We start from the raw sequence: 14,301 nt of genomic DNA, 5'->3' as shown, positions 1-14,301 counted from the left end.
GGAGCTGGCAAATCGAGCCGCAGTGGCTATGTTGGAATTGCATCATGTAGCTTTATTGGGGTTGCGTCCATACGCATAACGCTGAAACCTTTGAAGTCCGCATACTGCTTTGGTTATCATCGACAGCTCCCAGCAAGAAATCGACAGCTCCAGCAAGCTCGACCGAGCTGAGTCGAATGGTATACAAATTTCAATTTCGAAAATTTACACTTAGGATGTTTCTTTCTTGCTGGGACTGTCGGCATATACAACGAAGTCAGGGTGTCATTGTTTTTTAGCTGTGCTGTCAGGTGTCAGTATACCTATACCTTTCTTCTTCTGGCTTCTACTACATGTTTTTAATTGCATCAAATTTTGTGAATGCTCGTCCTACCACAAGGCTTTTTGCGAGTGTGTGCCGAGTGCCGACCAACACCTTCTGAGCGCAGCGCAAATCCCACAGCGTTTTGTCAACAGTCGCTGCCAAAACTCACTGTTTCCGGCTTCACCATTCACCAACTGACTGGGAAAAGATCTATATGTTGGCACAATGGGCCACATAACCGCAGCAGCAGCCGCTCCGCCACCGCCCGGCGCCCACCAGCCGCTCCAGGGAGTTGGCTCACAGCCCGACAGGTTCCATTCAGTCCCGGACATTACAAGCTCGTGATATCATCGGCGGTCGCCATCAGAAACAACTGGTTCGACGGAGACGCAAACAAATGTGTCGTGCCGACGGCGGTCGCTAGGCTGGATTCAGTCATTTGTGGTGAATAAAGAGTGTATCAATGGAACATGTCTAATAAATAAATGGAAGTTATCGTTTAGTTGATTCATCCGAGCAAAGATAATGACAAAATTCTGAATCCATCTTCGCTCGGATTAGTCAAATGATACATCGTCCATTCCTTAGAAATCTTTCCATCGTCCGTTCCATAAAAAAGAGACGGTAACATCGACAAACAAGTTTACTTGTATGACATTATACGATAAAGTGACGTTTTCTCTCTGTCCTCCCGCAGATCTGGTGTCCGGCCAGGCTCTGCAGCTGTCTCTCAGTCGCCGTGAGCACGTCATGTTCGCCGACAAGTCTCTGTTCGTGAGCTGTAAGGGCCGTGACCCGGTGGATATGAAGTGGTTTGGTCCCAGTGACCGTCAGATCGTCGAGCGCACCGGACCGTGAGTGGGGGGGGGAGAGAGAGAAAGAGAGGAGGGACACTCCACACTCTATATGACAGGGGGAGAGGAGTGAGAACACCCCACTTGTGACAGGAAAGGGATGCACTCAACACCGGAGTGATGCGCTGCATAACACTCGGTACATAGCGAAAGGCTTGCACTTTCGTGGTCCATCATATTCGTGGTGGTTACAGACACGCACCGTTCTGCGCAATGGGAGGGCTACATTTTGCCGGCCGCCGGGAAGTGAGTTATGTTCTGCTGCAGACGAAGTCACATGCGTCATACATCCCACGGATCGAAGAAGCGTTGCTTTGACGTTGAGTGATAGCCATGTAATCGTGTAGAAAGCGTATTTTACGATTGTTTTGTGGCGCTCAACCAGTTGTTTTGTAGCGCTCAACCAGTTGTTTTGTGGCGCTCAACCACTGCGTGTAAGGTGTGTCCCTGACCTCATTGGTGCCATTTCAGCTTGATTCCTCCAGATAGGAATGCCAGCGTCGACAACCCGTTCCGGTAACTGAACGAGCCCATTTGTGTGTGTGTGTCTGTCTGTGTGTGTCCGTCTGTTACCCTCTCGTCTAACTGTGTGTGATAATACCTTTTGTGTTACTGACTTTTGTGACGTTTGTCTGACTTTTACACTAACATTGTGATTTGTGAGCCTCACTTGCATCTGACCTTTATGTCCGTAACAAAGTTTTGTGTGTCATGTCACATAGGTAATAGGTTTGGATCGTATTCCCAACCATAAATTGGCTAGAGACGAATGGTAGGATAGGGGCATGCCCTATATGTTTCACTTTAACACCAATTGGTAGAAAGTGCTTATTTAAGAATGCCTTAGTCCAAACGATATTACTTATGTGGATTTGTACTTTGTATCGATCAAGGATTAAATGAGCATGTACTCGATTGCAATATGTTCATTGAAAACCAAAGTCGTCAAAATTTGTTACGCGTGACATTGGCAGTAACTTCGTGCACGTTTTTTTCTGCTGACACATGCCGCCTCATCCCCACGTGCCATCTCACCTTCACGTGCCACCCAATCCCCACGTGCAGTCTCACTGACAGGGAGTCTCACTGGGACAGACTTGATTCATTGATTCTCTCTCTTCCCACTCGATCCATCATATCAAGTCATCAATATCATATTGCTGCTGTTCAGTTTATCATAGCTCACTGCACAATACCCACACATTCCGAGAGTTTTTAAGGTTTACTGTGCCGATTTGTCATTACCGATGCAATGCAATACTCAATCGAATTTCCTCGTTGCCTGCCTTATTGCATTCTCATCGTCTTACAAATGATTTGGTCGGTAATGAAACGTACCGACTGGCAAGTTGTGCGTGGCAACAAAATCGTTCTTTCGTCATCCTTCGGTGCTGTGCCTCTCCCGTGCTCCTGGTACTGTCTTGGTAGTTTGTCCCTAACACATCGTTGCATTCCCACTTACGTTCTATCCTTTCCCATGTTTTCCTTTGTTATCCTTTCCCATTTCCCTGGCTCGCAACGTCAACCATTATGTTATACGCCACTCCTCAAAGGTGTTTCAGAGTTTTTAAAATGCGGCTGAGGTGACTATTACCACCGAGTTGGCACGGAGTTTGGCGGTGGTATGAGAGACACGAGAGGAATGACGGCTGGCCAGGTGGAGTCTCAACAGAGCTCTCCGTGGGGTGGGCTGGGACCGGGTGGGTCAATTGACGGGGACGTGTGGCTGGCCAGAGGGGAGGGGGAAGAGCGCGACGGGCGGGACGGGGCAGCGAGCTTGGCTAGAGGCAAGATAATGGGAAATGTCTACATAAATTTACCTGACACTGGTGAGTCTCATAGGTTTACTGGGAACTATAAAAGATCATAATTATCTATCTACATTGAACATCACTAGCTGCCAAAGCTGTTCGTTTTTATAAGCGATTATCAGCAGTCGTTATGCTCACATATTTTTTCTTAGATATCAATTCTACTGACCAGACTATAGTCCAGTGATTCCTGTAGACTGCCGGCGCTTTTTAGTGGCTTCACCACGGTCACCTTATCGACGTCTGAAACCAAACCGAATCTGGGGATGACAGTGCTATGGTGAACTGCGCACTGCACTGGCTTATCCTACTGCAAGGGCGGGCGACCTCTTAATGTGATTCTTTGACGTCGGCACAGGAGTGTATCGTATTGGTGGTCTATTGTAACTCTTACTGCTCATAGATTGATGCGGAACCACCAGTACCTGGCCAACAAGCAAAATACGTGCAAAGTTTGTCTTGAATTTTCGCATCAGACAGTCGTTATGGGACCAGTGTTTTTTTTTTTTTTAACAGTTGCAACGATAAAACTGTAAAGCAGCACACCCTACACCGCCGTCTCATTACTGTGCAGTCTGTAAAAATGTATTATTAAAAAACGGCATTGCGTCTGGCGGCCAAAACTGTCGCTTTATTGTATGGTGTTACCCAGAAACAGCGTCTTTTTACGCTATGTCTCCCAAACGGTCCCTCGTTAGCTTTATTGCCGCGACTTTAAACCTTGGCTGGATTGCGTCATTTCGTTTAAATAGTCTCTTCGCCGCGACATCAAAACCCCCCTAACAACATATACCGCACAATAACCCCTTTGCTGCGTCAAAGCACCCTGAACCCTTCCCACGTCATCACCTTCTACTGTGTACCCCGTCGGCCGCTCCTTAGCAACTTGCTGAGTTATAACTCTTTTCCCGGGACCGGTCGACCGCGCGCCGTGCGCTGCCGGTGGCCCCGGACCGATAACGGAGACTCAGTGTCGCCCGAGGCGATTTATAGCCGTGGGGCGCGCGACGGTCAGGGCCTCGGATAGAGCCTAGGCAGGGCACTGGACAGGGCTACCTCCGGACAGGATATCGGACATGATTCAGGAAGGGTTCAAATGTTCAAATACCGTTTATATAGGACAGACAGTGGATACTGGTCAGGGCATCGAGTAGAGCCTCGGATAGCGCCTAGACATCAGACAGGGCACTGGACAGTGTTCGCTGCGGACAGTATATTGGACGGGACCCGTAAAGGGGCCGTATGTGTGGCCGTCTTGTGCCGTCTGTGTGAGTCGCCTCTGTGCAGACTGAGGTCAGATTGATCGCCCGTTTCACGGGACGCGCCTCCGAGCTGAGCCGAGTGATTCAGGCCGTGTTTTGGATGCTAAACTGAGCTGAGGAGGCACATTTGTTGGTGGACGGCTGGGCCTGCATGCGATGTTGAACGTCTACCGGATCGAGCTAAGCCGAGAGAAGCAGATAAATCTGAATCATTGTTGGTTCCTTTTATGTATAGTTCTTGTTAGGTGGAACGTTTAATTGACATTGTTTTAGTCAAACGAATCTCGCTTTCATCCATTTTTTGTCTTTTGCCTCCGTATGAAAGTCACGTCAGTTGCAGAGAGCTGAGCGCAAAGTTTTTCTTTTATTGAATTCAAAAGGACAAGTGATTACAAATAGCTGTGGGTTTGTGTACAGTTTAAAGACATGATATGAAACATCCGGCAAGTAATAAGAAAAGACGCTTGTCTTTCATGCCCTCTGTTTTCGAAATCACATTTCTGGTACAAGTAAAATGCGCGGTATTTTTATGCTCGTCTTGAGCTCCGCAGAAGAGCAAGATATTCATGCGTAAGGTCTGTTATGTAACATCCAGCGAGATGAGATTCCATATATGTAACGATGTGGCTCTGAGAACCTACCGGCTTTTCCTGCTATGAAAGTAATGCGATGATATTCTGCGCATAGCGCTGTCGTTACGTATCTGCGTGCAACTGATCTGCCGGCGTAATGGTACACTGGATATCCCATAGCCTTGATAAAGGCATAGTATTTCCTCGTTATATCTGCTGGCATTTTTAGCTCCAGGCTCCGTACGACTGATGCTCAGCTGGCACCTTACATGAGTTGGCTTCGACTTTTTAATTTTCTGGTGTGAACTTTGAAGTCGTTCCGCTCGTTTGCACGGCGCGGGTGTAATTAATAGCTGACGTGTCGCCGGGTCCGTGTCGTTATGCGGGTTTTAGTGCCGATCACAGGCCGTATTCGGAGTTACAGGTGTGGACCGGGCCCGGGGTACTCCCCAAGGGCGGTCCGTCACGCAGATAGCGGGTCAGTGGGTCTGTGGGACTCTACAGGTGGCCAGAGAGCGGGGCCAGGTGTGCTACCGGCTGAATGGTGAAGGAATTTCACAACTGCGGTGTCTGGAGCAATCTTTTGGCATTGTTTGGAAAGGTCAGTTCGACAGTTGTGATAAGAGGATCACGATATGACTTGGTTTACTGATTATTTTGTATTCTTATTTTTATTGGTGTCAAAGTGTATTTAAGTAGTTAAGACAACTGTGCAATGATGACATTAGCGGCAATGATGCCACGACGCTATAGCGATTATAGGGATGATCGCGAACCCGTTCATTAACGATTAATGTCCGAAATTGAAACGCTCGAGCCTACATTTCCCAAGCAGCCCCATGTGCTACAATCGGTAATTCGAATCAAGACACTTTTACTATTCATCCAGTGCACTTATGTAACAAAAATTATTATATTTGATTGCGTTTATGAGACATAATATTTCGTTTTCTGAATGGTGCGTTATGTGGAATCCATCGGTCAGTACCGGTTTGTCCCATGAGGACGTCTCCGGATATTCTCGGCCCGACCTCTGTCCGTCGGTATGTTTTAATCAGCTCTCGGTCGGGGACTGAACACGTAATTAGCCGTGCTAGCGGAGGCCGTGTCGGCGTCAGAGGATGATCCTTTCCGCTCTACCCCCGTCCTCCTCCACTCTACCTCCGAGGTCGGGCGCCCGACGAACCGGGGTAACTGGAGGCGTATTGATTTTTCAGCCTGTGACGTCACAGCTCCCAGATCCCGGGTGGCGCCGCGCGGGACGGTTTGACCTAGTGAATGAGAGGAAGGGGACGGTTTGACCTAGTGATCGGGGGACGGTTTGACCCATTGCATGAGAGCGAAGGGATCTGACTGAGTTCCTGTGAGGGGGGGGGGGTCTAATCCACTGCAGGGGAGGTCCGACCCACTGGATGGGAGGAAGGGAAGGGTTTGAGCAATTTAACAGGGAGGTTTGACCCACTGAGTGGGGACAATTTGACCCACTGAATGGGTGAGGATTTGACCCAGTTTAGGGAGAATAGTTTAAGTCCCAAGGGAGGGCAAGCAGCTAATTTTGGGTAGGACAGTCTTTCTTTTCTTTCGAGAGGAGAGTCGGGTCCACTAAAGGAAGAAGTCTGATCCGTTCTTTACGTTTAACCTTTTCGATATATCCATGGCACCCAGCGGTGTCTTGCATTTGCATTTTCCATATATTTAGCAGCTTTTCAATTGAGCTTGTCTTACCTACTTACTTAATGGGTTTCTGTAATGTTTTACCAAACTAACCAGGGTGTAAAGTTTGCATTAACTTTGTCTTTTATGTTCCGCGAGTTGATGGCCGGTGCCCAAGCGGCCACGTTTTGACCATGCCTGAACCATAATGTGCTGCCCGACTTTCACCAACTAATGAACTAACAACGTAACTTCCATCGTGCAACAACACAGGCATGATCTCCTGCAAAGGATTAAGCTATCGCAGAATGGAACATCTTTAAAGGGACTATCCCACCTTCTGAAATGTTGTTAAAACCAGTTGAATTGTGCCCGACTTTATAGATTGGATGATCAGGAACACGGTTCTGGCATTTATTTTTCATTAAACATCTTAGGCTTCCCATATTCCAAACACAAACTTTCAAATATGTGACGTCACAGCCCAAAATTACCTCCTTCCCCAGGCCACATTACTGTCATAAAGCTGATTCTTTTTACTCTGTATAGGCACCACAACAAAGTTCAGACCAAGTTTTAAGCGATTTTTCAACGAACAAACCCATTTAAATCAGAATGACTAAACGAGGTGACGTCACACTAACGGTCGCTCCATGTTGAAGATAGGGCCTTGTACAAGGCCCATTTTCAAATGAAGGGAACGAATTTCTTCCACACCAAGAGGCCGCGGGGGTTGCAACCTAGACAGATAGTGGTTTCTGAACCTCGCCGCAAACTTGGCTATCTCAACTCAAATCCCATGTTAAAGGTGGGATAGTCCCTTTAAACTATTTCACTTTTATAGCTGTCTTTACGACTTCTTTATTCATAATTGGCTAGCTCATGTGACATGGTCATTTTTATGCATAGATAGGTAACTGTTAGTCTTTATTGTTTGTATGTATGTACGTTTATGTCGGTATCTACTATCTGTCTGTCTGTCTGTCTGTCTGCCCTTCTTTATGTCTGTCAGTCCAACAGTCAAGTCTGCCAGTCTGTCTTTATGCCATCTGTGACCATACAGGCTGCGTTTTAACCCTCTCAAACCCGTCTGTTTACCCCGTTGCAGTGTTCGTGTGGAGCCGAGCCGGGCCCGGGACGGTCTGCAGGGCGTCGACCTACTGCTGAACCCCGTGAAACGGAAGGACAGCGGCGTCTACCGGTGCCGCGCGCGCGTCAACGACAGGGTCGAGGAGGCCTCCTTCGAGCTGATCGTGCTCCGTGAGTAGAAACCCTGAACCATGGGGCGGCTGTGGGCAAGGCATGGCGGCTGCTTTGCGCAGGGTAGGGGCTGTGATATTACCATTCCAGTCTGTTCTTCCGCCGTATACCTTCTCCCCTCCCCTCACACACGCGCACACACGCATACACACGCACACACATCCCTGCCGCTGGAATTATCATCAGGCCGGCGCGCCTGCGGCAAATCGCGGGGCGGCGGGCGCGTATTTCTCCATGCGTTATGCGCTCTCTGTCCTCAGCACAGCAGTAATAAAGCCACCAGAGGGGCCGTATTGAGTTTCTCCGTGTGCCGACTGTCATTTCCGCCCCCGTCACGGCCCGTGTACGTGCCCGATCTATTGATCCCGTATGCAGGTGCAGTGTTCTGGGAGCGGGGTCTTTGTTAGACGGCTGTCTCACGTCTGATTGCGCAGATATCGGGAAATCACACCTGGCTAGTAGACCAGGCGCTGGGCAATGAGTTCGCGGTAGGTGTAGAGATGAGACGTGCTTTGAATCGTTAGATCTTCTCGGATATAAAATTGAGTGGAAATTGCAGGGCAGTGGTCTCGGTCGGTTCATCCCTTTGACGCATCACAGCGGGATTTTGTGAATGAATGTAAAAGAATACAGCTGGTTGTCGATGTCGATTCTTGGTACTCGGCGCAACGCTTAGTGCATTATGTGATACGCAACACCAGAAATTGTTGGATATATGCTGTAAAAACAGCATGTCTCCAATTCCTATTGCACCGTAGAACAGTTCAAGGCTTATGCTAAATTATGCTGGTGAATTTGTGTAATAAGATCGTTTCACCCACATTGTCGAATCAGTTAAACTTAGTTATTCAAACCAGATGCATCACCTGGATGGTGCATTTAGGTACGTTGTGCAGTGTGCACACGTTAAGTATCTCAGCGGCATTCGTTTTACCGAATGAGGCGCCCGGTTTGACTCGGCCGGCCCGTGAGCGCGATACCTGTACTGGTAGGCTGTACCGCAATACTTCCACGCTCGGCGGCACAGCATGACATACTCTGAACGGCGCACGGTATCTGTTCTGTTCTGCGCTCTTGCTACGGCAACAGATCACAGCCGCAACACGGGGCAAGAGTCACAGTAATAAAACGTCACGTCATTGATAAAGCTACGCATTATCATAATGCCGATTGTGAACAGCTAAATTCATCACGGGAAAATCGTTACTCAGCTGCTTTTCATCTGCGCCGTTTGGTGAATCACAAACACAACAACCACCACTGAGGGAGCCGCGTCCGCTCCTGGCTGGAGATTTGGCACCACGTGGCGGCCGGTTCCTGTCTGAACGGTATGCCAAGCGGTCCATCCGCGCCCCGCGGCGGGACAGCCTCTGAGCGGAGCGTCCGGCGAGTGACCCACCCACCCGCTCCGCCGCGCCCTGTTCCCAAACTGGGCTTCCTGTTTGGACACACTTTAGCCGAGCCGGTACCCGTATTGGTTGTCAGGTCTCGTAAACCAAGACTAATGGCTGACGTGTGTCTCTCCGAGCTACTGAATGTTTACCGGCGGCTCCAGCTATGAGGACAAATGTGTTCGACCGCCCGCCTTCGGCGTAATCACAAACACTCTGTCTTGTTACAACACATGCGGGCTGTGTGCGATGCACATAACTGGTTTTAACCAGCAGACACCGCGCAGTTAATGTATCAAACAAAAGGCTCAACTGTCATATAATTGTTATGTTTCCGATCCTCAATTTTCTTCCTTAGCACAGCCATCTTTCAATTTATTTGTTCGACTCTTCAACTCTATTGTGCTCTTTTGAAATGTAGGTATGCCGTTAACGATCATTTAAGAGTTAAGTAATGTAATTTAAGACAAATTACGGTTGGATACTGTAACAGCTGTGCCAACCGCTCCTGCACTGCCAAACCAATGTATCAGATAACTCCAGGGGCGGATCCAGGAAAACTCCAAGGGGAGGGTCATGAATCGAAGTGGTGCCCCTACCTATACCCAAAATTAAAAACTCAACGGATTTCGTCCACTTCATTTTGGTGGTGCCCCCATTTTCAGTTTTTTTTCTTTTTATTTTTTATTTTTAGTCAGTATCTTAACTCTTAGCCACAACCACATTTACCAATTGTAAGCAAGTATATATGAATGTGCTATGTGCATAGATGCTATGTGTATATATGTTGTGGACGCTGAGTAGTGAGTACTTACCAGGAACGTTATCAGGTAAGCAAATCGTTGTCAGTCCGACGAACTTGACCCTGGCGTCTAAAGGGTCTGTCCTTGACACTTCAGGCTTGTCAGGGGCACCAAAGTCCTTCCAGGGACACCACAAACCTTTCAGGGGCACCTACGGCCTTGTAGGGGCGCCACAGGCCCGCCAGGGGCACCACAGGCCTGCCAGGAAGTAGGGGCACCACAGGTCTAGCAAGTATACACGACAGGCCTGTCAGGGGCACAACGGACCTGTTGGGCCCATGAGCACCCCTAGGGGCAGGGGCACCACAGTCCTTCCAGGGGCACCGCAGGCCTGTGAGGGGCACCAGCGGCCTAGCAGGGGCACCAGTCAACACAGGCCTGCCAGGGGCACCACAGACCTGCAAGGGGCACCAGAGGTCTGCCAGGAGCACCACCGACCTCGCAGGGGTAACTTGGGCCTGTCAGGGGCCAGGGGCACCACGGGCCTGTCGAGAGGCACTTCAGGCTTTTCAGGGGCACCATAGTCCTCTCCGGGCGCAGGGGTAGCAGGGGCACCAGAGGCCTGCCAGGGGCACTACAGGCCTAGCAAGGGCACCACTGGTCTATCAGGGGCACCACGAGCCTGTCATAGCCAGGCATCTCAGGCTTGTCAAGGCCCAGGGGCACCACAGGTCTGTGAGGGGCACCAGCGACCTAGCAGGGGCACCAGTCAACACAGGTCTGCCAGGCACGCCACAGACCTGCCAGGGGCACCACAGACCTGCCAGGGGCACCAGAGGTCTGCCAGGGGCACCACCGGCCTCGCAGGGGCACCTTGGGCCTGTCAGGGGCACTACGGGCCTGCCGAGGGGCACTTCAGACTTTTCAGGGGCACCAATCCTCTCCGGGCGCAGGGGTACCAGCGGCCTAGCAAGGGCACCAGAGGCCTGCCAGGGGGCACCAGCGGCCTAGCAAGGGCACCAGAGGCCTGCCAGGGGCACCACAGGCCTAACAAGGGCACCACGGGCCTGTCAGGGGCACCTCAGGCTTGTCAGGGCCCAGGGACACCACAGTCCTTCCAAGGGCACCGCAAGCCTGTCAGGGGCACCAGAGGCCTGCCAGGGGCACCACAGGCCTAGCAAGGGCACCACTGGCCTGTCAGGGGCACCTCAGGCTTGTCAGGGCCCAGGGGCACCACAGTCCTTCCAGGGGCATTACAAACCTGTCAGGGCACCAGAGGCCTAGCAAGGGCACCACAGGCCTGCCATGGACACCACAGGCCTGCCAGGGGCACCACCGCCCTTGCAGGGGCGCCTCAGGCCTGTCAGGGGCACCACGTGCCTACCGGGGACACTTCAGGCTTGTCAGGGGCGTTACAGTCCTGTCAGGGCCCAGGGGCACCAGGCCCGTGGTGTCCCTGCTAGACCTGTGGTGCCCCTGGCGGTCCTGTGGTGCCCCTGTCAGGACTGTGATACCCCTGATAAGTGATAGGCCGGTGGTGCCCCTGGCAGGTCTTTGGGCCCCCGGGCCTCAAGGGGGGGCCATGACCCATGTGACCCCCCCCCTTGGATCCGCCCCTGGATAACTCAACCACCTGCGTTCCAGACCTAGTTTGCCCGTTGCCGAGCCTCGCGTCGTTATCAGACCTACGAGTTTCTGTAGTTCAGTCCAACCAAACAGCTTCAGTTCTCACTCTGACCGAACTGTTTTACTTCTGGTCTGCCGAACCATGCTCCAGTCGTACTGAATTAACTAGTCCAGGCCGTAAGGAACTTCCTCAGGTTAACCGAATTAGTTACCCCCAGTGTGACCGAGCTGTCCCAGTTGAGTCCAAACGATTCATATCTTACCTACTGTTAACGCCAGACCCCTTGAGACCCTAATTTTTCGCGTTCATTTTTGAATGCGTGGAAGAATTTCAACCAAGCTCAGGACATGGCCGTTTCAAGACCTGCCGAAACTTTTACAATTTAGATATTTTGTCGCCATTTCAATATTTCAGGCACCTCTCATTGACTCGTAATGTTAAATTTCGAGCAAGATTTCACCCGGTGTGTAGAGGCTATCACCAGTCAGTCTGTGATACGTTATGACGTCACAGCTAAGCCCCGCCTCTGTGGTCTTGGCCTGCGGCGGTTTCGGGCCGGCGCGCGGTCACTCGCGCGACTCGCGCTGTGGCGGGGAGCGGGGACGGTCGAGCGGTGCCGAAAGCCGGCAGAGTTGTGCGTAACGTCTTGTCTGACAGTGCCCAAAGAGTGACATGATGACTTAGGAGCAATGAATGCTAAATGCGCATTGCTTGTACAAGGCTGATATGTTCGCGGATATTTGTTTGATCTTTATAAGCTGCAAATGACGGGCAGATGGCATATACCTGACACAAGGTTAGGAAATATTCACCTGTATTTAAAGCCTATGGCGTTGCAGATAACGCGATAATGGGATGTCGGATGTCATCAAGTAGCTGCTGATTTGTACTGTACATCGTTATGCACCCATCGATCAACGCAACACAATAATAAGTTAATTGCCTTCGCTTCACATCATAAGGCTCGCTCGTATTTCACCAAGCAGATATCCTCCATCGAAAATCGTATTTGTTAGGAATCGTTAACGTTTGTTCGAAGCATGTGTGAGTAGTAGGTTGAGGAGTGATGGTCCTCTTGGTTCTATATATAAGAGTCAACAAGAGCCTAACATTTACTTGACCGTCTACTGAACTTGATTCATAGCACGTGAAGCGTCAGCGAAATTCATAGTCCTTTACAGATGGCAGGGGTGTCGTTTGTACAGAGGTCGCTGATGGGCACGGGTCAATGCCGCAGTCGTGGGCGGAGCCTAATGTCATATGACGTATGAAAGCCTCTATCCAGGATGGAAAAACAGTTAACATTACGAGTCAATGACAAGTGCCACAAACATTAAAGTGACAACAAAATGTATTTGAAGAAAAAGTTTCGGCAGGTCTTGAAACGGCTATTTCCTAAATGTGGTTGAAATTATTCCACGCATTTAAAAATAATCGCGAAAAATTAGGGTCTCAAGGGGTCTGGCGTTAACAGTAACTGCCCCAGTCTGACCAAAGCGCCCCATATCTGACCGCCCCGCCCCTGTGTTCCAGAGCCGATCCAGTTCCGTCCGGAACAGAAGGTACAGTACGCCGCCGAGGGCTCAGACTTCATACTGCGCTGTGACGTCACCGGCGAGCCCAAACCGGTGGTCACCTGGCGAGGGGTGGCGCCGCTAGAGATGGGACCGGGTGAGTACCGAGTACTTGTAGAGATGGGTCCGAGTGAGTACCGAAACCGGTGGTCACCTGGCGAGGGGTGGCGCCGCTAGAGATGGGACCGGGTGAGTACCGAGTACCTACCGATAGAGATGGGACTGTGCGAGTACTGGTAGGGATTGGATTGAGTGAGTATTGCTAGGAAGAGCGTGTACGGACGAAGATGGGACCAAGCATTGCTGGTTACACACTGCATAGTGAACACAGAGTCTCTCAGAGAGCAGGCCATCTCAGAGCTAAGAACTTGTCATTGGCTGGTCACAGCTGAGCGCCGCTACCCGCCGTGTCTCCTCCATCCAAATCTGTCCTCCGGTTATCGACTTCCGGCCGATGCACCCCGCGCGGTCTCTGTCTCGGTCCGGCTGGCGGACCCGCGGTGTCTGAGCCGATCAGGGATCCATCTCATCAGACCCGGTCGCCGCCTCTGTCCTGATTAACGGAAAGGGTTCCGGGACCGGCGCGGCGGCGAGAGCAGCCACAGCCCGGTCCCGGAGACGGGACATGTCCGGGCAGGACGAGGGAAAGGTCGGGAAGGGATTCTGAGAACCAAATACCTAACCCCTAGCACGGATTCTCAGAAATGGGGACATATCCACTTATCCAATGATGGTAATTTCCGGACTAGGGTCACCTCAGACATGGTTTCCCAAAACTAGATTATGTTCGAATCACTACTCAGTGGAATGGCGGCCGCTGCTGCGAAGTCGCTCCTCACCTGGATTTATTTTGATTTTTTGATTGAGGGGTTTTCCGCCATCAAAACATGGGGTATTGGTTGGACAAGCCTTCAAGGCATGATCTCTAAATTGTGCTTGAATGTAATGAAATTTAGCATTACCCTTGATGCTTCAAATTTGCTCATTCAAAGGATGTAGGAGGTGCATCTGCATATGCATTTACACTTTACTGCATTGATCATTTGCCTCTCTTGATTCTTAAATCTGGTCGATCAGAATGATTAAAATATGGGGTGGGAACCAAGCAGCCTTGACTAGACTGTGTATGTCGGAATCTCTTGGCTGTGAAGTTCATTTACCTTTGTCGTCTTAAGACGGCTTCGAATGGCACTTTCGTCCACTCAAACGTGCTGAAACTCGCCAACTTGGCGCTCTATTCTCCAAGTTGG

At 50.5% G+C, this 14,301-nt stretch overlaps 1 protein-coding gene across 2 annotated transcripts in view; it reads left to right on the top strand.

Annotated features, from left to right (window-relative positions):
• Positions 1 to 826: 826 nt before the first annotated feature.
• LOC122372167 (fasciclin-2-like) overlaps positions 827 to 14,301 on the top strand; it is a 27,313-nt gene continuing 13,838 nt past the window's right edge. Inside the window, exons 1-4 of one of the 2 annotated variants that reach the window (XM_043349058.1) lie at positions 827 to 1,158; positions 1,630 to 1,674; positions 7,565 to 7,716; positions 13,011 to 13,148. In XM_043349058.1, the coding sequence (XP_043204993.1) occupies positions 956 to 1,158; positions 1,630 to 1,674; positions 7,565 to 7,716; positions 13,011 to 13,148 (538 nt within the window). In that variant the 5' untranslated portion in view covers positions 827 to 955. The remainder of the gene's footprint in view (positions 1,159 to 1,629; positions 1,675 to 7,564; positions 7,717 to 13,010; positions 13,149 to 14,301) is intronic. The other variant, XM_043349059.1, reaches the window with a different exon arrangement.

Source organism: Amphibalanus amphitrite, unplaced genomic scaffold (genome assembly GCF_019059575.1).
Source record: "Amphibalanus amphitrite isolate SeventyFive unplaced genomic scaffold, NRLGWU_Aamphi_draft 001325F_arrow, whole genome shotgun sequence".
Lineage (NCBI taxonomy): Eukaryota > Metazoa > Arthropoda > Thecostraca > Balanomorpha > Balanidae > Amphibalanus > Amphibalanus amphitrite.
Note: the sequence above shows the minus strand (reverse complement) of the source record. Positions and strands in the feature narration are given on the sequence as shown.